Source organism: Lepidochelys kempii, chromosome 4, assembly GCF_965140285.1.
Source record: "Lepidochelys kempii isolate rLepKem1 chromosome 4, rLepKem1.hap1, whole genome shotgun sequence".
NCBI classification, from domain to species: domain Eukaryota; kingdom Metazoa; phylum Chordata; order Testudines; family Cheloniidae; genus Lepidochelys; species Lepidochelys kempii.
The window spans coordinates 110,618,148-110,642,394 of NC_136383.1; the positions used below are offsets into that span (position 1 = coordinate 110,618,148).

At 42.8% G+C, this 24,247-nt stretch overlaps 1 protein-coding gene across 1 annotated transcript in view; it reads right to left on the reverse strand.

Moving 5' to 3' along the window:
• Positions 1–22,678, reverse strand: part of NCAPG (non-SMC condensin I complex subunit G) — a 40,513-nt gene extending 17,835 nt beyond the window's left edge. The window contains exons 1-14 of the mRNA XM_073342434.1: positions 22,423–22,678; positions 21,872–21,984; positions 20,833–21,039; positions 19,032–19,260; positions 18,101–18,246; positions 16,799–16,883; positions 14,591–14,783; positions 8,734–8,883; positions 6,640–6,780; positions 5,519–5,642; positions 4,797–4,886; positions 4,433–4,612; positions 3,785–3,895; positions 1,579–1,698 (exon numbers count right to left, since the gene is read on the reverse strand). Of these exons, the coding sequence (XP_073198535.1) occupies positions 1,579–1,698; positions 3,785–3,895; positions 4,433–4,612; positions 4,797–4,886; positions 5,519–5,642; positions 6,640–6,780; positions 8,734–8,883; positions 14,591–14,783; positions 16,799–16,883; positions 18,101–18,246; positions 19,032–19,260; positions 20,833–21,039; positions 21,872–21,982 (1,887 nt within the window). The 5' untranslated portion in view covers positions 21,983–21,984; positions 22,423–22,678. The remainder of the gene's footprint in view (positions 1–1,578; positions 1,699–3,784; positions 3,896–4,432; positions 4,613–4,796; positions 4,887–5,518; positions 5,643–6,639; positions 6,781–8,733; positions 8,884–14,590; positions 14,784–16,798; positions 16,884–18,100; positions 18,247–19,031; positions 19,261–20,832; positions 21,040–21,871; positions 21,985–22,422) is intronic.
• Positions 22,679–24,247: the final 1,569 nt, after the last annotated feature.

Here is a 24,247-nt window from a genome sequence, read left to right on the forward strand (position 1 = left end):
ATAATGCCTGTCCCAAACAGTTTACAGTCTAATTTGAAAGAAGACGCAACAAGTAATGGAATGGAATGGAAGGACAGCAGGGAGGAGGAGGGTAATAAATTCAAATAGTTGCATAAGTTAGTCTAATTTGAAATAAGACACACATAGCTAAGGGTAACATTTTCAAAAGTGACTTCATCTTAAGCTCCATTTTCTATAGTGACTTAGAAGTCTAAGTCTCACTGAAAGTCAATGGGATTTAGGATCCTAAGTACCTACATCACTTTTGAAAAATAGGATTTAGGCTTTTGAAAATTTTACCCTAAATTCTCTCAGACAGTGACTATACTGTCCTATATGTTTATATAAGACCTAATACACCTAATATGTTTATACAGCACCTAATACAATGGGTCACTTATTTTGATGAGGGCCTTTGGATGCTACTAGAGTACAAATAAATATATAAGAATGTTATAAATAAGAAAACAGCGGTTCAAGAAATTCATCTGCTCTGGTCCATGTGACTCTAGAGTGGGGGTGGGCAAACTTTTTGGCCTGAGGGCCACATCGGGGTTCCGAAACTGTATGGAGGGCTGGGTAGGGAAGGCTGTGCTTTCCCAAAGAGCCTGGCCCCCGCCCCCATCCCACTTCCCACCCCTGACTGCCCGCCTTAAAAACCACTGACCCATCCACCACTTCACCACCTCCACCCCACTCCTTGTCCCCCAGCTACTCCTATCCAACCCCCCTGCTCCCGGTCCCCTGACTGCTCTGACCCCTATCCACACTCCTGCCCACTGACACTCCCATGCCTATCCAGCCCCCCTATTCCATATCCCCTGACCTTTATCCAACCCCCCCACTCCCCACCCCTTACCATGCTGATAAGAGCACTAGTACTGGCAGCCGCGATGCCCGGCCGGAGCCAGCCACACTGCCACGCAGTCTAGAGCGCCAGCAGCACAGCGAGCTGAGGCTGTGGGGGAGGGGAGACAGCAAGGGAGGGGCCGGGGGCTAGCTTCCCCAGCTGGGAGCTCAAGGGCCAGTCAGGATGGTCCTGCGGGCCGCAAATTGCCCACCTCTGCTCTAGAGCCCTTAGGTTTGATTTAAGCTCCTTTTGTTCTGCCCTGAACTCGGGGGGAAAAAAGAAGAGCCCCAAACATGAAGCATTTTCCACACAATGGACATATGCAACTTGCGTTTGGGAAAAAAAGTACCGAGAAGACCACCTAGAGCTGCCAGAACCCTTTCTTTTTCACATAATGCCCAAGATAGGACAAAAAGAAGAAAGTCACAAATATTACGAATTAAGCTTCTCAGCATCTTGTAAACAATACTGAAATACCCCATTTTACAGGTGAGGAAAATTGAGGTGGAGAGAAGTTAGATCAATCAGCATAAGTCAAGTGTATGTGGCAGAGTTGGGATGTAAGCCACATATATATTGTTCACTATTTTTTAAATCCTCAACCAACACAGCTGAGATCCTATATCGGTACTACTTTATTTAGAATTATGTGCCACAAGTACAAGGCCAATTTTATTCACAAAGTCACAGCCAAACAACGCAATTCTTATCACTAAGAAAATTTTTACCTGTAGCAGCAATGCAAGGTGTTGACTGGCAAAGTCTTTGTTCTGCAGAGCACAGCAACCCAAACATAAAACTGCCATATTTCTTACAGCTGGATGGACATTAGTTATTCCAGGAAGTATCTAAAAATAATAATTTGATTCTTTGTGATTAAAACGTACATACTAGAACAACAAAAGACTTGCTACAACATGTTTGAAAAGCAGTTATTAGAAAGTTAACGTTAAGAGACCTAGAGTGCAACATATTCACGTGTGTTTTTGTACCTAATGAGTGAGTCAACCAAAAAGTAGGACTCTATTCCATTGCTAACTGAAGACAAAATATTCAGACTTGAGAGTAAACAGAGATAAATGGAGCCTACACTAGAAGGTGAAACACTGGTTTCCAGTAATTGACTCATCATATCAGTTCAAATATTCTGATGAGTTTCAAAAAAAAAAAAAAAAAAAAAAAAAAGATTCCGAAGTTATAAATTCAGAAGAATTGCTCTATGAAGGGCCCGTAAAATATTTTGGTTTAGAGCAGAGAGGTTTTAGACAAAATATAATTAAACACATAATTTATGGTTAAGTAAAAGGCAAACATACAAAAACTGTTAAAAAAAAGTTATCCAGCTCCAAATCACAGAAAATACAGAGTGAACCCACACAACTACATACATCACCTTCTCTCACAGACATCGAAATCCACTTGCAAGCACACACCAGCCCTACCACAAGGAACTCAAACGACCCACACTAACATGTTGTCTGGTGATTTACTTTTGATGCCCACCTCATCTAATTGTCATTACAAGGGGATGACCAGCCTAGGAAAATGGCTTGAATTTCGCACACTAAAACAAACATACAAGTTCAAACAAACTCACTCCTCTGGCCCAGAAGATCAGTGTAAAAGAGTGGAAGCAACCACCTAAGGACACACAGGAGACACTGCACAAGAAACTACTAACTTAAATAAAAACCTCTCTCGCTAGAGAGATTGCATGGATCACAATACTGACTTATACTGACAATATTTAATGGTTGTAATTCTAGAGAAAGACCACTGTGTAAAAGATTACTCTGGACAGATGGAGAGATAGAACAGATACCAAAAAACACCAGCTTCTGTAACACAGCCATTGGTTCAATGCAACTTATTTCTTCCACACGTTTCTTGGTCAGACTGACAGATAAAGGGACTTCAGGCAATCCAAAGCACTCAACTTGAAATCCCATAATCAAAACTACTAGAGTTGAGCAGCATACCTCGTGAGAAAGATTTGGTAAGTCTGAAATTGCCTTTTTTATATACCTCAACACAGAACCATTTCACTCCACATAAATCTTCAGCAGTATTAACAACCAGAGGGGAAAAAGGAACAAAGTATCTCATCAACACAAATAAAAGGGCCTGCAGCATTTGAGGGCTCAGCTTCAGCCATTTTAAGGTCAGCTACTAGATAGGTCGAGTGTATACAGGCATCCCTGAAATGGGAGCAAGACTGAATTGGTTTCTCAGTAAAAAAGTTGGGCTTCAACTTCTACTGGGATTTCCTACAAGGAATCTCAGCACTCATTATCTTGACCTAGGTGGCAGAAATACACATTTCAGCCTCTTTCAACATAAGGAGCAGCTTAGAAGCAGTAGCATGAACTGCTATGGTTTCTTTCTGCTTTGAATCTATTTACAAAGATAAAAGTAAATATGAAGAGTAAAAGCTAGCAAACAGAGGCACTACTGATGTGACACTCCCACAAAAAACAGACACTAGGAAAGGGAACACAAACACAATAGTAAAAGTCCATGTACAGTGCTAAACTTTACTAGAGTTTAGTTGCTCCTGGCTGGCAATTTAGTTGACTAAGAACTAAGTAAACACCCATCTACCAGTATATCAGGAACTTATGTATAAGAACGAACATGTTTAGCAAACCAAAACAGCATTTCTCAGCTTACTGCATTAATACCAAGAATGCTGTTTAAATTAGCTTATAAAGGAACACTAAAATACATCACACACACACAAAACAAAATGCAGAGATTGAGATGTTGACAGAGAAGATGAGACACCCATATATACACAAAGAAATTGACAACTACAAGAAATGTAGCGTGAAGGTGCATTACAAGAACTACACCATTTTCCATGATACTTAAGAATCTTTCTATTTTCATTTTATCTTTTATACTTGTAAAGTTGTACTACTTATTGTCACATACCAAGGATTCAATGATCCCATTCATTGTTGGGCCTATTTCTTTAGAAAGGGACATCTGCTTGAGGAGTTCATAACACATCAGTAAACACTTCAGTAGTGTTTCAGGATCATTCTTTAAGAGAAAAAGATTTTCTTTATCAGGAAAGGGAGAAAGAAAAACAAACAGATAATCATATATTTTCTATGCAAGTAAAATGTTCTCTTTACACTATATTCTGACTATCGAAGAATGATATATCCACCTACAGGACTGAAAATGAAATAGAACTACAGTTAGCTGAATTTGTGGTTCGTTTGTCATTAATTTTCACTTAAGGCTAGGAGCACTTAGGTAGGATAAAAACCCTTTTATAAAATAAAGTTTTAATTATAGCCTCAAAGTACATAAACTGCACAAAACAGCAGTTATATTGTAAAGCATTTTTGATAGAGTATATTATAATTTACATTTGAAATTTAAATACAAAACATGGACAACTGGATGAAAAACAATGAAATGCCTGTTAACAGCTTAAAAAAGATATTAAATAAGACAGGCCTGTTCACCTGTTGAAAACCAAAGTGAACTAAAATATCACTGATATCAAAACATGACCAGCACTTTGGGGGGGCGGAAGCTGGGAGGGGAAGGAAAGAAAGGAAGTAGAACCTTCTCCACACGCATTTCTTTAATTTCAGGCTGTTCTGCTTCTTTTATCAGATCACTCTTAATGCATTCCAGCTCTGTTATTTTCTCTTTTAACACCAACGCACGATTAAAATCCTGCAGAGTAACACATTCCTCCAAAGCTTCTTTTGTTTCCAAAAGTTTCACTTTTATTTCAGCCAGCTAAATACAAAGAAAATGAAAGTCACAACACTGTAACTGATTTTTATTAGCTGTAAAATAAATGGTAACCTATCTAAATCAGTTAGTCAGTAGCACATATATACTAAGTGTACTGTCTGTAAAAGTACATAAATTTAAGGGTTTACTGTATCCATTTCCCGTAAGTTACCTAAAATTCATTTACCTTAAGTTGTTGCTTTCTTATTTCAGCTGCATCTATAGGAGTGTCAACTGTAACAATAGGCTCACGAACCTCTGAGATAATTTCTGCAACCTAATATTGGATGCAAAAGTTATTGCTATTAATACCGCTTGTTGTCATTGGTCTGACTCTCAGATCCTATATACCATATATACCTGGACTTTCAACATTAAAAAAGCATCATCCCTCTGCATAAATCCTGAGCTTTTAGTCAGGAGACAGATTTCTTTAATAGATAAAACTACTACAATTTTTGCCAATATATTGCCCTACCATGCAAGAGGTCTAGAATTTCCTGGTAGCTAGCTGAGTCTGCAAATGCGATAGAAAGGACTGATGCCTTCAAAAAAAGGAGTAAGGGCTTGTGCATGTTCTGGTCAAAAATTGGTTGAGATCTGCCAAGTTAGGAGACACTAAATATTGCAGTTTGTGAAAGGGCACCACTTTTTAAATTTAGTCGTATTTTCAAAAACAATCCATCGATGTTCAGAAAGCACACATTCCAGGTTGTGGGCGTGCACATGGCTTATTTAACTTCAGAGTTCACATCTCTTAAGGTGAATGGTGAAAATGAGACAAGACTGGAACAGAGGACCAGAATGGCATGTTTTTGCAAATGTAACTATAGTGATTGCTGTCACTTCCACTACAATAATCTGTCAAGGCTGTGTGTCACATGGCCTAGAACAACTGAAACTACTTACAGTATGAATTCTCCTGTCATCATCTTTGATAATGCTGAGCAATCTCTCGACAAGTGAAGATATAAGGGATGTTGAAGTAGTAGGTAGAATAAGAATCTCCTGCAAGACAGCCAGTAGACGCTTCCTGTGTTTTTTTTAAAAAAAGTAAAGTGTTACTGTTTTTCAAATTACACCCTCCTTTCTTAAAATACTGGGAAAACACTCAACAGCTAAGATTTAATCTACTTTATTTATTTTGAAAGACATTTGCTAGTAAAGTACTAGATTGTTCTTAGCTGAACAGTATTTACATGCATTATTCAATTTTTTTAACTCAATATTATTTTCTTCTGCTTTCACCAGTTGACACCAAATTTTCTATGAAGTGTGACCTATTATCTAAATAAAAGTGAGAGGAGTAGTAGCACTCATTGTTTATAATTAGTGAAGAGCACTTCTATTTCAGTTCTTTAATTAAAAACTCAAAGCAAAATGTCTTCAGTAGTCTGATAGTACAAAACAACTTTATTCCTTCAATGCCTGCACAATGCAGTAAACCAAAACAAGACTGTCACACCTGCAATATTAATTAATGTGCAGTTATACCTGGAAAAAGGAAAAATGTGTCATTGTGGGTTTTCAAGCTTATTCTCTCTCAAGTACTTCCATGTCAAGTTTGCTCAAGTTGCAGGTAAAAATGGTTTTAATTAATCAATTAAAATAGTAAAATCTGCTTGAAATCTAAAATGGAATCTATGCCTTTTTCTTTCTGACATCACAGTTCATGAAGAGGCTGTTTACTTGGAACTTAATCAACAATTCTCTTGATTATAAGCAAGTCAGAACGGAAAAGAAATGAATTCACTCTCCCACAGTGATACTAGGTCTGCATTAATAACAGAAGTATTTTAAATGTATTGTTCCACTGAAGTAAGCAGCTAGGACTCTGAATATACTCAGAAGCAATCCTGTTAAGCAAGGTGAGGACATTTTTCCAATCAGCACAGAACTGTAATATTTTGACTGGCTGACATTTTTTTCTTTAGGAGTACATTCTAGATGTAAGCAAGCGGTTTTCCATAGTAAAGGCCAAGAAGTCAGTAAAACAAACCTGTACACGCATACAATTTTACAAAGCTTACCTTCCTCCCTCTTCAGTGGTATCCATGCAGCCTATAATAAGAATCAACTGCTGACCTATAAATTCTTTTGTCAACAAGTTTTCAATACACGAAAAATCTTCCCTTTGTTCTTCACTTAAAACTGGCATGTTCTGAAGGTAACTGAACAAAAAAGACAGTCGTCATTAAATGCAGGATCCCTGTTGCAAAGTCAAAATACAAAAAAGTGTTCCTTCCTACTTCTGTGTAACAAAATGGTTTATATTTTACAGGATGAAAAAGTTAGGAAACAGGGTCAGATATAAAACTGATGACCTTCAATTTGTGAAAAAATGTTTCCAAAGAACAGTAAATTAATAGTTTCATCCCCATCCTCTAATATGCATACCAATTTGCCAGTTTCTTTACGGTATGCATTGGGTAACATAGGGAAGGGATGCACCTCAATAATCTTAAACAGTCAAAGCTAAGGGCACGTCTACACTACAAAATTAAGTCGACTTAAGTTAAGTCAACGTTCAGCCACCTCGGTAACTAAATCGGTGTTTCATGTCCACCTTATGCTCCTTCTGTTGGCGGTGCATGCCCTCACCAGGAGCACTTTCACCAACTTAACTGTGTGGGGCATTGTGGGGGCACTAACAGCCGGAGCCCCACCCCCATCCTGGGGCTGATAGCCTAAGCTGTTAGCCCCTGGCAGCAGAACTCACAGCTGGAGCCTCTCAGGCCCATGGAGTTCCAGCTACAGCCCTCTCCCACCACGTAGGGTTGACAGTCCAGGCGGTTAGTCCCAGGGCGGGAGGGCTCCAGCTGTGACAGCCAACAGGCAATGTAAGTAACACAGTGTCTACACTAACATTTACTTCTGGGGGAATTCTGAGCCAAAAAATTCTGCAACAAAAAAATAAAAATTCTGCACACAACATTTCCAAATACTGCATATTTTATTTGCCAACATAATACAATATCATCACACCAATTTCAATTATTTTTGGTCATTTATTTCAAAATACCTCTCAGCAAGTATGTCTGTAACAATAACAGACAACAAAAAAGATTCAGAACATGTTTAACAAATAGATTCTTTACTGGACATATTAATACAGAACTTCGAGTAATAATTCATTTACACTACAATACAGAACCGTATTTCCTGCACCCCACAGAAGCAGTGCAGGGGGAATCAGGGGTAACAGAGTTGTTGAGGGAGAGGGAAGTAATTGCTGTGAAGGAGCCTGGGTGTGAAATTGAAGGGTTGTTGGGTATAGGTGAGTAAAGTATGAAACAGGGTTTTTGGGGGGCTGGGGAGAGATGGTTAGGGAGCTTCCCCCATGCAGATCCTGGCTGACCCCTAGCCTGTCAAATTCAGTCAGGTACATCTACCCCTGCACCCCCATGTGTCCTTGCACCCCCTCCTCATGTGTCTCTGTGCCCCCACTCAGCCATCCCCTTCCCCCTGTAGCTCTGCACCTCCCTCCCCCTCTGCCCATGTGGGGCTGCAGCTCCACTCCGATTCAGCCCCTGACCCAATCTGTCCTTCTCCACTAACCCTCATGAGCCCGTCTAACCCTCCAGTAGCCTCATGCTGTCTCCCTCCCCATAGCCCCATCTCATGACCTGGCCTGGCAGGTGCTGAGTGAAGAAGAAAGGCTCTCTCTTCCCTAGCTGGCTGGGAGCTGTTGCTGTGTTCTAGCAGTACAGTACCCTCTGGTGGGAAAAAGGTGGAACTACAGCAACATTCCAGCAGCAGCTTTTTTCTGCGCAAAAAATTTAAATTATGTGCGGCTCCTTAATTATGCACACACGCAGTGGCACAGAATTCCCGCCAGGAGTAGACAGTGGGTTGCCCTAAGTACATCAACCTAAGCACTACACCTGTTGCGGAGATGGAATTAAGTCGATGTAGTGGGTGACTTACATCAGAGGGAGCTACGTTTTAGTATAGACACTTACAGAATGAAATTGACGTAATCTGTACTACACGTTTTAGTATAGACATTTACAGAGTTGGTTGACATAATCTGACCTAAATCTGTCGTGCAGACCACCCCTAAGAAATATTCTCAGCAGTTTTTCCTACATTAGTGGTAATTAAGCATTTTTAAATAAAATTACCTCAACAGATAATCTGCATATGTGGCAGGTTCTGACAAAATCTGCTCCATCAAAGCTTCACCTTCCTCCCCTTTTGATTTTAGATACTCACAAAGGGATCTCCAATATAAAGCACTCTCAGCAGTTAGATCTTCCACTGGAATCAATTTCCTAAAAATAAAAATAGAAATAAATACACACACACACACACCTGCTGAGATCAGTTAAAAAATATTAGAAACCTAAAAGACAGAGAAGATGGGTGAGATATCATCTTTTATTGGACCAACTTCTGTTGGTGAACGAGACAAGCTTTTGTGCTTACACAGAGCTCTTCTTCAGGTCTGGGAAAGGTACTCAGTGTCACACCTAAGTACAAGATGAGAGATTGTTTAGCTTAAGTAGTTAACATACATTTCAAGGGACCATTCAAGGTGAAGCCAACCCATTAACACCCCGCCAGTCACAGGTGTGCACAAAGGGCAGGTGTGTTAGTGGGTTATAGGTTGTTGTAATAAGCCATAAATCCAGTGTCACTCTTCAGTCCAGAATTTTTCGTTTCTAGCTATATTATGGATTTAAGATTCCATGCTTGTCTTTTTAAAGTGTTGTGTAGGTTTCCTTTGACAATGAGGACAGAGATCAGATACAGAGTAATCACTTTGTGAAAAATGCTCACCCACAGGTAATAGGAAAATGATAAAAGATAAAAACACCCTGTCTGAGTTCATTCAAGAGTGTAGTGATTGTTTGGTTTCACCCACATAGTTACTGGGACATTTAGTGCACTGGATGAGGTACACCACATGTTGTATAGGCATGTGTAGGACCCATGGATCTTGAAAGGTGTGTGGTGAAGGGTGTTGATCACTGTTGCAGCAGAAATCTCTCTTTCAGGATGCAGACTTCTTTCCTGAACCCCACCTTCTAGCCTTCAAACAACCCCTCAACCTCATCATCAGAAGCAAGCTCCCCACAGACCAGGACATACCAACTCAAAGCAGCACCAGACCCCGTCAGAACAAGATGCAAAAGCTGCTCCACTTCTAAGATGATCAACACCCCTCACTCACAATAATGCATCTTTCAAGATACATTGGTCCTACACATACAACTTCCCTACTCAAACTCTATAGTCCCGTTTATAGGGTCAAGGACCACAATGGCCCTTTTAGTCACAGCATCGCACCGGGACTTCACATTTAGCTGATTAAACAACATAACTGCCAAGTCTTTTTCAGTTTCACTGCTTTCCACGATAGACTCCCCCCACATCTTGTAAGTATGGCCTACAGTCTTTATTCCTAGATGGTCTGCTTGCAGCCACAAAACCAATCAATCCAGTTCACACAGTATCAGTGACTTGTCCTCTTCATTATTTACCACTCCACTCTTGCAAATATAATCAGTGATTATCTTGTTTTCTTCCAGGTTATTGATAGAAATATTAAATAGCATCGGGACAAGAACTAACCCCCGCAGTAGCCCATTATAGACACCAGCTCAGTGATGATTCTGTTTACAATTACATTTTGAGGTTCCATGTTGCATTTAGCTGTGACCGTCTCATTATGTTTCCCAGACTTGAAGAAGAGCTCTGTATAAGCTTGAAAGCTCGTCTTTCTCACCAACAGAAGTTGGTCCAAAAAAAAGGTATTATCTTATCTAGGATTACCATATATCTGGGTTTTCCTGGACATACCACTGTACCTCAGATGTTCTTGTTAACTGCTGAAATGGCCCACCTTGATTATCACTACAAAAGGTTTTCTCCCCCCGCTCTCCTGCCAATCATAGCTCATCTTAAGTGATCACTCTCCTTACAGTGTGTATGGTAACACCCATTTTTTCATGTTCTGTGTGTATATAAATCTCCCCACTGTATTTTCCACTGAACGCATCTGATGAAGTGAGCTGTAGCTCACGAAAGCTTATGCTCAAATAAATTGGTTAGTCTCTAAGGTGCCACAAGTACTCCTTTTCTTTTTGCGAATACAGACTAACACGGCTGTTACTCTGAAACCTGTCATTATGCAAGGCACTGCATTTAGCCGTATGAAGTGGAAATCTATCAACTTCATGAAAAAACTCGTACGGATACAGACAGACATCATCTTCCTTTCCAAATGCAAACAGATGGACATCGTACCAAAAGGATACTCTTAGCCCAGCAGAAGAATCTGTCCTATCTCGGGGCCTCTCCTTCTGCCCCTCCACCCCAACAAACATGATACAGTTCTGTGGTGACCTAGAATCCTATTTTCGACGTCTCTGACTCAAGGAATATTTCCAACACACCTCTGAACAACATACTAACCCACAGAGACCTTCCTACCAAGGCTACAAAAAGAAGGATTCTGGGTGGACTCCTCCTAAAGGTCGAAACAACAGACTGGAATTCTACATAGAGTGCTTCTGCCGACGTGCACGGGCTGAAATTGTGGAAAAGCAGCATCACTTGCCCCATAACCTCAGCCGTGCAGAACACAATGCCATTCACAGCCTCAGAAACAACTCTCACATCATAATCAAAAAGGCTGACAAAGGAGGTGCTGTTGTCATCATGAATGTGTCGGAATATGAACAAGAGGCTGCTCTGCAACTCTCCAACACCACTTTCTACAAGCCATTACCCTCTGATCCCACTGAGGGTTACCAAAAGAAATTACACCATCTGCTCAAGAAACTCCCTGAAAAAGCACAAGAACAAATCCGCAGACACACACCCCTGGAACCGCGACCTGGGGCATTCTGTCTGCTACCCAAGATCCATAAACCTGGAAATCCTGGACGCCCCATCATCTCAGGCTTTGGCACCCTGACAGCAGGATTGTCTGGCTATGTAGACTCCCTCCTCAGGCCCGACGCTACCAGCACTCCCAGCTATCTTCGAGACACCACTGACTTCCTGAGGAAACTACAATCCATCGGTGATCTTCCTGAAAACACCATCCTGGCCACTATGGATGTAGAAGCCCTCTACACCAACATTCCACACAAAGATGGACTACAAGCTGTCAGGAACAGTATCCCCAATAATGTCACGGCAAACCTGGTGACTGAACTTTGTGACTTTGTCCTCACCCATAACTATTTCACATTTGGGGACAATGTATACCTTCAAATCAGAAGCACTGCTATGGGTACCCGCATGGCCCCACAGTATGCCAACATTTTTATGGCTGACTTAGAACAACGCTTCCTCAGCTCTCATCCCCTAATGCCCCTATTCTACTTGCGCTACACTGATGACATCATCATCTGGACCCATGGAAAAGAAGCCCTTGAGGAATTCCACCATGATTTCAACAATTTCCATCCCACCATCAACCTCAGCCTGGACCAGTCCACACAAGAGATCCACTTCCTGGACACTACAGTGCTAATAAACAATGGTCACATAAACACCACCCTATACCAGAAACCTACTGACCGCTATTCCTACCTACATGCCTCCAGCTTTCACCCAGACCACACCACACGATCCATCGTCTACAGCCAAGCTCTATGATACAACCGCATTTCCTCCAACCCCTCAGACAGAGACAAACACCTACAAGATCTCTATCAAGCATTCTTCCAACTACAATACCCACCTGCTGAAGTGAAGAAACAAATTGACAGAGTCAGAAGAGTACCCAGAAGTCACCTACTACAGGACAGGCCCAACAAAGATAATAACAGAACGCCACTAGCCATCACCTTTAGCCCTCAACTAAAACCTCTCCAACACATCATCAAGGATCTACAACCTATCCTGAAGGACAACCCATCACTCTCACAAATCTTGGGAGACAGGCCAGTCCTTGCCTACAGACAGCCCCCCAACCTGAAGCAAATACTCACCAGCAACCACACAACAGAACCACTAACTCAGGAACCTATCCTTGCAACAAAGCCCGTTGCCAACTGTGTCCAGATATCTATTCAGGGGACACCATCATAGGGCCTAATCACATCAGCCACACTATCAGAGGCTCGTTCACCTGCACATCTACCAATGTGATATATGCCATCATGTGCCAGCAATGCCCCTCTGCCATGTACATTGGTCAAACTGGACAGTCTCTAAGTAAAAGAATAAATGGACACAAATCAGATATCAAGAATTATATTTACATTCATAAACCAGTCAGAGAACACTTCAATCTCTCCGGTCACTCGATTTCAGACCTAAAGGTCACAATATTAGAACAAAAAGACTTCAGAAACAGACTCCAACAAGAGACTGCTGAATTGGAATTAATTTGCAAACTGGATACAGTTAACTTGGGCTTGAATAGAGACTGGGAATGGATGTGTCATTACACAAAGTAAACTATTTCCCCATGTTTATCCCCCCCGCCCCTTGGACGTTCCTGTTAACTGCTGGAAATCGTCCACCTTGATTATCACTACAAAAGGTTTTCTCCCCCACACTCTCCTGCCAGTAATAGCTCATCTTAAGTGATCACTCTCCTTACAGTGTGTATGATAACACCCATTTTTTCATGTTCTGTGTATATAAATTTCCTGACTGTATTTTCCACTGAATGCATCCGATGAAGTGAGCTATAGCTCACGAAAGCTTATGCTCAAATAAATTGGTTAGTCTCTAAGGTGCCACAAGTACTCCTTTTCTTTTTATCGTTCAAAGATTCATGCAGGAGGGCAGACGTCGATAAAATCCTTCTTAAAGACTTCTGCAACCAAAAAGCCAGCCACGGAAAAGTCAGCCACTCCTACCTAAGTTTAGCATAACTGACACCTTTATACTGCATTATTTTATTAAAATGTTCTATGTGTTTGAACGGTGTTAGTAGGGTTCTATATTATTTTATTCAATGTTTTATGCGTAAAATGTGTACTGTATAACCTGTCATTGTAAAAAGGTACAGTTTAGGCGAAAAGAGCAGTCATAGGCGAGCGTGGTGACATTGTGAATGCATCCCCCCTTATTCCATTATTCTCCGATATACATGGTTTCGGTATCCACTGCCCTTTTCAATAAAGAAACCCCGATATATACAGGGGACCCCCTGTATTAGCAATCCAGAGAAGTTCTCAGCCAGCTCTTTTAAAACTCTTGGATGCAAGTTATCCAGAGCTGCTGATTTAAAAAATCTAACTTTAGTTGTTGCTGTTTAATATCCTCCTAAGCTACTATTGGAATGAAAGTATTTCATCCTCATTGAATATGACATCATCTGTTTTTCTCCCCAAATTCAAAACCGTTTATTAAACGCTTCCAGCTCTTCTGCACTATTGACAATTCTGCCACTTCCATTGAGTAAGGACAGTTACCATTGTTAAGGTTCCTTTTGCTCCCAATACTTAAAAAAAAAAACCAAACACCTCCTTATGCTCCTGAACTCTGCTTGCTATAGAGTTATCCTTGTAACCTTTTGCTTCCCTTATCAATTTTCTACAATTTCTAGTTTCTACTATACATTCATTGCTATCAACTTCCCCTTTTTTTTCCTTTTGCTGTATATTATTTTGTATTTCTGCTTGAACTTCCCCTGTAAGCCAAGCTGTTCTGTTAACCAGTGTAGTCTTCTCTCTCAGTAGTGGAATTGTGGCTTTTGCCTAACAACATGTTCTTAAACACTTCCTAATTATCACTGAAATTTTTCTATTTAAAAAATTCTCCCAGCTGATTTGGCTCAAATGTTTTAAACTTTGTTATTTAAAAGGGCCAAGTTCAGAATCAAAAAAAAAAAAAAGACACATTAAAGAAGGTCAAATGCGTAATAATCACTATAATGTTCATGGACTTCATTTCCCAGCACACAGAACAGTTTCTCCTTTCCCATTAAAAAGACCCCAATAAACTGATATCCCATGCTGAAAGTTGAACAATGTTAACCTTTTAGATACACAGAGCTGATTTACATACCTGTTATCAAGGTTTTTGCAATTTTGAACTAAGTCATTAAGTGGAGATAATGAAAACATGGCATTAAGCACTGAGACAGCCACTTTGGGGCAGTTTTCTACATCCAACCGATGAAGCAATTCTAAGACATCCCCCTCAGTCAACCGTAACCAGGCTTGAAGAAGTTTCTTCTGCACCACCTCCTTAACAGCATCTATTCATAGAAGAATTGAATCTATATTCACAGGATTAAGTACATTTCCCATATACTTTTGGTACTCTGGGGTTATTAGAAACTAATGCATACATGAAGACCATAAGGAAACAAAAACTGACATAGTACTACTGTAGAAAAAAAGAGCAGCTACTTACATTACTTTAAGGAATGGTGGACAGATCCACCAATTGCTATTAGTCAAGATGATCATGTTACCCCATGGTCTGGGTGTCCCTAAATCTCTGACTGACTGCCCTGTTCTGTTCATTCCCTCTGAAGCATCTGGGCCAGCCATTGTCAGAAGATAGGATACGGCGCTAGGTGGATCCTGGGTCTGACCCAGTATGGCAATTCTTATGTTATTATGAGAACTGTAGTCCTTCTAGATGTTTTGTCTGTGTGGATCCCACTTGTGGTGTGCACAAACAGCATGTGTGTGAGATTACAATCTCTTAACCAACAGTGTTATGCTGGCCATGCTTGTGTTTTGCATGTTTCTGTGCTTCTTCTCCCCCCCCATGAGACCACATACAGCAGAACAGCCCCAACCTCTCGGTTCCCTCAGACATTCCAAATATCAAAAGAAATGAACTCCAAAGGAGTGGGAACAGAGATACTCATAAGACATGGATAAAACAGCTTGAAGAAACACAATTACCATAAAGTAACATTTTTTAAATCTGTGTCCATACAGACCTACTTGTGGTACATAGCTAGCATTTCCCAATTTAATAGGAAGGTCTGAGAAGTCCTAGCTACAGCTAGATAAACAAGGATTGCAGAACTGCTCTTCTGAATTTAGCATCAGATCTAATGACCATACTTAGAGTGTAATGTTTGGTAAAGTTATGGACTGAGTTTACTCTGCTCAGTATATCTAGATAAACTAGAGTTTCCAACTTTCTATTTGCAAAAAAACAAACACCCTTGCCCTGTCCCGCCCCTTCTCAGAGGCCCCGCCACCTGCTCACTCCATCCCCCTCCCCCGCTCGCTCTCCCCCCGCCCTCGCTCATTTACTCATTTTCACCGGACTGGGGGAGGAGTTTGGGGTGCGAGCTCCGGCTGGGGGGTGCGAGTTCTGGGGTGGGCCCAGGGATGAGGGGTTTAGGGTGCAGGAGGGGGCTCTGTGCCAGGGCATGGTCTCTGGACTGGGGATGAGGGCTCTGAGGTAAGGCCGGGATGAGGAGGTTGGGATATGGGAAGGGGCTCTGGGCTGGGCCTGGTGGTTGGGAGGGGGTGAGGCTGGGGATGAAGGAATTGGCTCTAGGCTGGGGCCAAGGGGATCGGAGTGCATGAGGGGGCTCCGGGCTGGGGCAAGGGGTTGGGTTGCAGACTCCAAGAGGGAGTTTGGGTGTGGGAGAGGGCTGGGCAGGGTGTTGGGGCATAAGAAGGGGTGTGGGCTCTGGGCGGCGCTCACCTCAGGCGGCTCCTGGAAGTGGCGACATGTCCCTCTGGCTCTTAGGCACAGAGGCAACCAGGTGTTCCCTGGCCCATGGGAGCTACAGAGCCGGCGCTCCAGGAGGGGGCAGCAAGTGGTGCTTCCCTGGCTGCCCCTGCGCCTCGGAGCCAGAGGGACATGTTGCCGCTTCCAGGAACTGCATGGAGCTGGGTAGGAAGCCTGCCTGCGTGCAACCAGACTTTTAACAGCCCTGTCGGCAGTACTGACCGGAGCCACCAGAGTCCTTTTTCAACTGGGCACTCCAGTCGAAAACCGGACACCTGGCAACCCTAAGAAAACCTAGTAAAAATCACAATACAAAACTTTGCATTAAACTGTTCACATTTTACACATATAAAAAAAAACTGTGACATTGTATGACTCCCTGAAATCCTCTATGCCCTAACTGAACTCTATTATGTACCTATAGCCTGTAGTGTTCTGCCTTCATATTACTTTTATACTATATCTTCTGCATTTTCTTTTAGAGTATTTTTTTAAATACCTGAAAAACAAACATTTAATGGAATAAATAAGCCAAAACACACTCAGAAATTCAAATAGTTCTCTCACCAGATCTGTCATTAAGTCCTTGCTGCAGTAGTTTTACTCTCTGAGCTATGGACAAAGCTCTCATGTGAACTTTTTCTGACAAAACCTTAAAAAAAAAAGTTAAACAGACATTGATATTTGACTATCAAAAGCATGTCTACAAATTACATCTAGCAACTTGAAATTCAACACCTCAAGTTCTCTTTATGGTTCTGAATGCGAAAAACCCTAATAGAATATTTAAGAATTTAAACACACAAAGCAAAAAAATTCATTTATTGCTTCCACAGCAACTATAAGTCAGCCCTCTTGCCAGAATCCTAGACACACTAATAAGGCACTGATATCTATGATCCTTAACATAACTGAGCAACCAGACCGCCCCTTCACCTCTCTCCACCCCCCACCCCACCACTTCATTTTTCCTCAGCACAGCTCTGCTTAGCTCTCAGTGCAGAATTGGAGTTTAAGTCTTCTTTCCTTCCTGGCTTAAGGGAAAAGATTCACAAGTAACACTCTGAATAAGAGTGACCTTCCCTTTAAAGCACTAAGCAGAGAAGCCAAACGTGTCTGTAATGATAGAAACAAGACTGCTACATTACTTAAACCCAATTTTTTTTCTTCCAAGTCCACCAATATGAGGATTCAGCCCAAAAACAAGTTAGATTGTTGAGGGACTCTATCAGACAAACTATTTAAAATATAATTAACATTTGTTAATCATCCCAAATATTTTGCTTGTATGTGGTTCTTTTCCTTCAGACTGTAAGCTCTTTGAGGCAGGAAGTGTTTTCTCTTTTGTGTTTTAAACAGCACCTAGCACATGTGAGTGCTACCACAATACTATTACTAGTCATTCGTATTACAATAGTACAAAAAGCACACTCCAAACAAGTACCACTCCAACACCAATAGCCAGGTTTTAGGAAACAATAGCTATATATACAGATATAAAGTTTGATTCACAGCCACACCTGTGGATGGGTAGAGAGAGACTAATAGGTAGTAAGGGGATGGACTATTTATGCTTTCTGTTCCTGAAGAGCTGGCAAGCCCATGTACTCTACCATACACTACTTTTACAATGAAGCTCCATGAAGGTTATATCATGAATGAAAAAAATGACTACTACTTCTAAAGGTTCAGGAGATGCTACTTGAAAGATTCCTTTAATGTATCACTCTCTTATGCAGTGACTTTTCTGGTAACTGAACACACTACCCATTTTAGCTACTTTTCTTACTGGAAATACCTTATAAGCTTTATAAAAACATATACCAAATCTCTTAAAGCCTTGGAACCGAAATTAAGAGACCGGTTTACCTCATATGCCAGTTTCCTGACAGCCTCTTTTACATCCATAGTGCGGCCTACAATTTTTGGCAAAGTCTTCGCTGATGGGGCAATACATGACAACACTGCACGTCTCACTTCTGAACTTGAATCATTTTCAAGCAAAGCGCTGTAAACTGAAAAGAAAATATCAGTCATTAGCATTGCATTTCTTAAAAAATATTCATCATCATCATAAGATAAAACCCATCTTCGAGATGCCTGCAAACACAACATGAGAAATAGTTCAAATCAATTAAAAATTCTCTCTGTACAACCCTTATGCTGTAGGCACTTTGTAGAACACTCTAAGCCCTAACTATAACAAGCAATGACCTTTTGTGTCAGTTAAGGGTCCCAGGCCTCAGCTTCCCTCAAGACCAAGCCTCAAGCAGAACTTTCAGTTCAGGGTCTTTGATTGTGGAACTCTCCCCTATAAACCAAGAACTGCAATCTTCACCAGCTGACTTCAGGCACAACAGAAAGCCCACTTGTTTTGGCAGGCTTATTCTGATTTTTTACTTTGCATTACTTTATCTGTTAAATCTCACTTCTCTCAACCTTTTGTGGGCATTTAAAATGCCTTTTATTTGATGGTGCAATATTGGGTTAGCAGTCTATTCAGTTAACATCTTTATTTTTTATTTTTATTTGTGTTTTACTGTATGGCCCTTTATGCTACTAGATTAACTAGTTTAATATGTTAAGTAAATTTTAGATGTTACGGATTCAAAGAATTTCTATCCTATTTATATATATCCATATCCACATATAATTGCATTGCTAGAATTAATAAACAAATGACAGCTACATTTTTGTACAGTATTTCAGGTTTAGTCAATGCTTACAAAGAAAATTTTAGAAGAGATTAAGTCAACTGTGCTTACTAAAAGCAAAGATTATAAAAGATATACAAACACACCATTAACCACAGGACAGTTCTCATCACTGGGATCCTGAAGTCTAGCCAATGCCAGTACAGCTTGGATTCTCACATTTGGAATCTTATCCTTCAGTCTAATTAGCATGGCTTCATTAATTTTATCAAAGAGATCATCATCAATCTGGGCATTTTCTGGCATACTTCCCAAAAGCTTATTAACAAGCTGGCACACTCGAAGTCTAACAGCATGGCTGTTCGCACTGTGAGACTAAAAACAAAAGTTATCAAGACAGTGACCAAAGGGTTATGATTTTGACCACAATTACGATATAATAAACAAGTTATACATCATGTATAACTTTCCCTCATTATTACATCACACAGACATATTGATGTATAGCTACTTAATACTGTGGGTACACAACAAATACACATTTTTACTCTAGAGCCAATAAATCACAACTTAGACTGTATATCTACAAAGACTTATACATATGCTTAACTTTACTATTGTGAGTGGTCCCACAGAAATCACGGTAGTAAAATTAAGCAAAGTCTTTGCAGGATTTGGGCCTTAAACTGTAAAAGAACAAGTATTTCCTAGTAAGTATTATACAACACTAACTATAATATGCTTCCTCACAGCCCCCAATAAACCAAAACTGAATATGAAGAGCTGATTGTTCTTTGAAAATGGGGGAGGGGGGGGAAGGGAGGGAGGGAATCATTTTCTTTTAGTATTACCAATTTTGATTGGCCATTGTAGTCACATAGACAGTCCCCTCTCAAAAAACAAGTTTTGTAGTTTTCTGAAGCTACCAATTTCAAAAGCAAACATACTTCTATTTGTGATTTCTTGTTATTGGAACACTTAAATTTCATTAAAATAATAATAATAATAGTACAATAATGAATGCCCTATTTAGGCAAGATCTACATTAGAAAGTTTTGCTGATTTAACTACACTGGTATACTTAAACGAGCAAAACTTTCCTAGTGCAGCCATAATATATCTGTATGGCAGTGCTTATATCAGTACAAGCGGCAAAGAGTCTTGTGGCACCTTATAGGCTAACAGATTTGTTGGAGCATAAGCTTTCATGGGTGAACACCAACTTCATCGGATGCATTTAATGGAAAGCAGTTTCTCCTCCTTTGGTGTTCACACCTCAACTGCTAGAAGAGGGCCTCATCCTCCCTGATTGAACTATAGACCTATTAGTCTATAACAGATGTATTGAGCATAAGCTTTCGTGGGTGAATACCCACTTCGTCAGATGCATGTAGTGGAAATTTCCAGAGGCAGATATAAATATGCAAGCAAGAATCAAGCTAGGGAAAACAAGGTTAGTTCAATCAGGGAAGATGATGCCCTCTTCTAGCAGTTGAGGTGTGAACATCAAGGGAGGAGAAACTGCTTTCCACTACATGCATCCGACGAAGTGGGTATTCACCCATGAAAGCTTATGCTCCAACACATCTATTAGTCTATAAGGTGCCACAGAACTCTTTGCCACTTTTACAAATCCAGACTAACACGGCTACCCCTCTGATACTATATCAGTACAGTTTATTCCTATTTGGAGAATTGGCATAAATGATACTGGTATAAGAACTTTTATACAGATATGAGCACATTTGCACTAGGGCTTTTACGGGCATAGCTACTTCAGGCAAAAATAAAAAAATTACTCCCCTATCCTAGCTACGCTGGTAAAGTTTAGATCAAGCCATAGATTTATATAGTGTTCACTTGGTAAGTACATTACAATGCCAAGATTTTCTCTTAGATGGAAATTTCACCATCACATTAATAACTTGATAAATGTTGTCATGGTACCTCAAGCAGAAAATTAAACAAATAACTCAGAAGTGAGTTTTCTTCTTCTTCCTCATTACCATCTTCTTTCCCCAGCTGATCAAATGAAGTAACAAACTTAGCTGCAAAATTTATCACTTGTTCCACTGCTGGTTCCCGCTTGTAGATTATCATAGGATACTTAAGGTAATGAACAAACTCCTCATGAAAAACCATCCTATCCTTCAGCTGAAATACATCAAATACAGAATGTTAGCAATCTTTCCATGACAGAATCACAAAAAAGAGGTTGTGTCTCAGATAGGCAGCTCCCATTTAGGTCTTTATAGGTCTAAAACTGTAAGCACAGATCCACTGCACAATGTGCTTTCAGCACAATGTCCTGCTTAGTAATTGAGCTGTCACAATTTATGCCATAGTTTGAACTCTAGTCTCCCCTGTAAGTTCAGCTCAAGAAGCTAAAACATTAAAACTACAACTTGGTGTGTCTACACTAGTCTATAGAGGTTCATATACCACTTCATCTCTGTAGTGCCAGAGTACTTTCCAATAGTGCATTAGACAATGTGAGTAACATCGGTCATATGTAGTTCATACTCTCTCATCTTCTTCCCTGGGGGAAAATTGTGTGTGCAGTGTAGTGCACTGTTTTTTGATAGAGCTTTGTTTTTAGGTTTTTTTAATGTACATGCTGCTATGCATGTTAGAGAAAGCAAGGTAAAAAATAATAATAATACCTAGTTTGTTTTTCATCCACATAGCTCAAAATGTTTTATAAAGGGAGTCAGTATTATCCCCATTTTACAGATGAGGAAACCGAGGCACGGGGCAGGGAAGTGACTTGCCCAGGATCACCCAGCAGGCCAGTGGCAGAGCTGGGACTAGACCCCAGGTCTCCTGAGTCCAGTGCTCTATCCACTAGGCCATACAGAAGCAGCACAAGCTGCACTTAGAATGGAAGGTGTGGAGGTTGGCGATGGCCCTTAGTTCAATCAGCATTTTAAAGTGTGTTCCCTCCACCTCTGTTCCTCGTGTGGACAATCCCTAGGAGGATATTCACCTGATTGTAGGTACGCTTCAAAGCTGCCACTAGCTTTGCATGGTTCTGATGAGGTTTCTGAGCCATCTCGAACGCATCTTTGATTTGCAGCAGCTTCTTCTCCGCTCCCATTGCTGGGGAGATACGAGCGCGTCATTTCCCAGGGAACACAACGGGGCCGCTGCAGGGCCCAGAAGGCCCGAGTGGTCCGTGGGCATGAGCAGGGCTGCGCGGGCCTTCTGGGGGACTGGTTGCAACGAGGAGTTTAAGGGGGAGTTCCCCCAACGCCTTCGGGAATGTGTGTCGAGTTCGCCAAGTCGTTTCGACTGACCCTCCCCACGCATACCCACGGGGCGGGGGGGGGGGGGGGGGCTGTGCTGGATGCAGGAGCCTGCACCGCCCCGCCCCGCCCCAGCGCCGCTCCGCCCGTGCGGAAGGAAGGGGGGAGGGGGCGGCAGCTGCGAGACCCCGGGGACTCGCGCGGTCGGACCAGGACGCGGGATTCGGGGGCCACCAGGGCGTTTTTCAGGCGGTAACACCCGCCCCCGCCCAGGGGAGCGGGCGCCTCTCACCTGCCGGGCCCCGGGCTGGGAAGCGCTGATCTATCGCGTCGGTCGGTGTCAGCCCCGCTCCGGGCCTCGCGCCCCGGCCACAGCTCCCGCGCTGCTGCCGTTACCGAGTTCAAATTTCTCCCGAGCGCCACGAGCAGTCTCGCGAGAATTCCGGTCGGAGAGCGAAAAGCAGGAAGGGGGAGGAGGCCCTTACAAAAACGGCCGGGCGACTGAGTAGTCGTAGGAACAGCCGGGAGAGTGCGGGCTAGCGGGCCGTGTAGCAGTGAGAACAGCCGGGGGAGGGAGTGCAGTCGTAGGAACAGCCAGGATAAGGGTGAGCGGGCCGGGAAGTCGGCACAGCCGGGGGAGGGAGTGCAGTAGTAGAACAGCCGGGAGCTGGCGGGAGGGGGAGGGGACCCAGTCGTAGGAACAGCCGCCTGTGCGGGGGGCGGTGCGGGCAGCAGCCGGGAGGGGGCGCAGCCGGATTTCACACAGCCTGTGGGGCACGGCTGGCGGGGCGCTGGGTTTCTGGGGGAAGAAGAGCAGACGCTACACCGGCAGAGAGGCTGCTGGAACGAAGGGGGTCGGGGGTGCTGCCCCGCCCCCTGGCTTGACGTGGTTTCCAGTATAATTTGGCTGAATGGTTCTCAGCACTCCCATTATGAAAACTGTTCCAGCACCCCTACCACTTGGTGCAGATCCCCAAAGCTGTCAAGGGGGGGGGGTACCACATTAACCATGTTTGTTACATCTGGACACCAGTGAGTGCCCTGAGCGGTGCCCTAAACCAGGGGTGGGGAACCTATGGCCCGACCAGACCACAGCAAGTCTTGGCGCCGCGGCACAGAAGCCCCGAGCCTCGGCGCTCCCCCGTGGGGCTGGAGCCGCGAGTGTCGGCTCGCCCCACTGCAGGGGGAAGCTAGGGTTGCCAGGCCGTTAAAAAGCCGGGTCGGCGGCGCAGCAGGGCTAAGGCAGGCTCCGGGAAGCTCCCAGAAGCACCCAGCGTGTCCCTGTGGCCCCTAGGCACAGGAGCGATCAGGGAAGCGCCATGTGCTGACCCAGCCCCTAGCACCGGCTCCGCAGCTCCAATTGGCTGGGAGCCTTTGGGAGCTGTAAGGGCAGGGCCTGCAGGCACGGGCACTGCACAGAGCTGCCGAGCCACGCCTTCGACTAAGGGCCAGGCATGCCGGTCACTTCTGGGAGCTGCGTGGCGCCAGGGCAGGCAGGGAGCCTGCCTTAACCCCACTGCACCACCCACCGGTAGCCACCTGAGGTAAGTGCTGCCTAGCCAGAGCCAGCACCCTGAACCCGCTTCTGCACACCAACCCCCTCTCCCAGCCTTGAGCCCACTCCTGCACTCCAATCCCCTTGGCCCCAGCCCAGAGTCCCCTCCTGCATCCCAAACACCTCATCCTCCACCACGCCCCAGCTGGAGCCCTCAACGTCTCCTGCACCCTGAATGCCTCATTTCTGGCCCCAACCATGCAGCCCTCACGCACTCCAACCCCCTGCCCCAGCCCAGTGAGGGTGGGGTGAGCGAGCGGTTCAGGGATAGGGCTGGAGTGAGTGGGGGGTGGGGCCTTAGAGAAGGGGTGGGGCAGGGGTGTTCAGTTTTGTGCAATTAGAAAGTTGGCCAACACTAAGGGAAGCCCCAAGCCTCCATGTTGGTTCAAGTGATCATGAGCTAATTCAGTTCAAACTGAACAGAAGGATTAACAAAAATAAATCTGCAACTAGGATTTTTGATTTCAAAAGGGCTGACTTTCAAAAATTAACGAAATTAGTTAGGGAAGTGGATTGGACTGAAGAATTTATGGATCTAAAGGCAGAGGAGGCCTGGGATTAC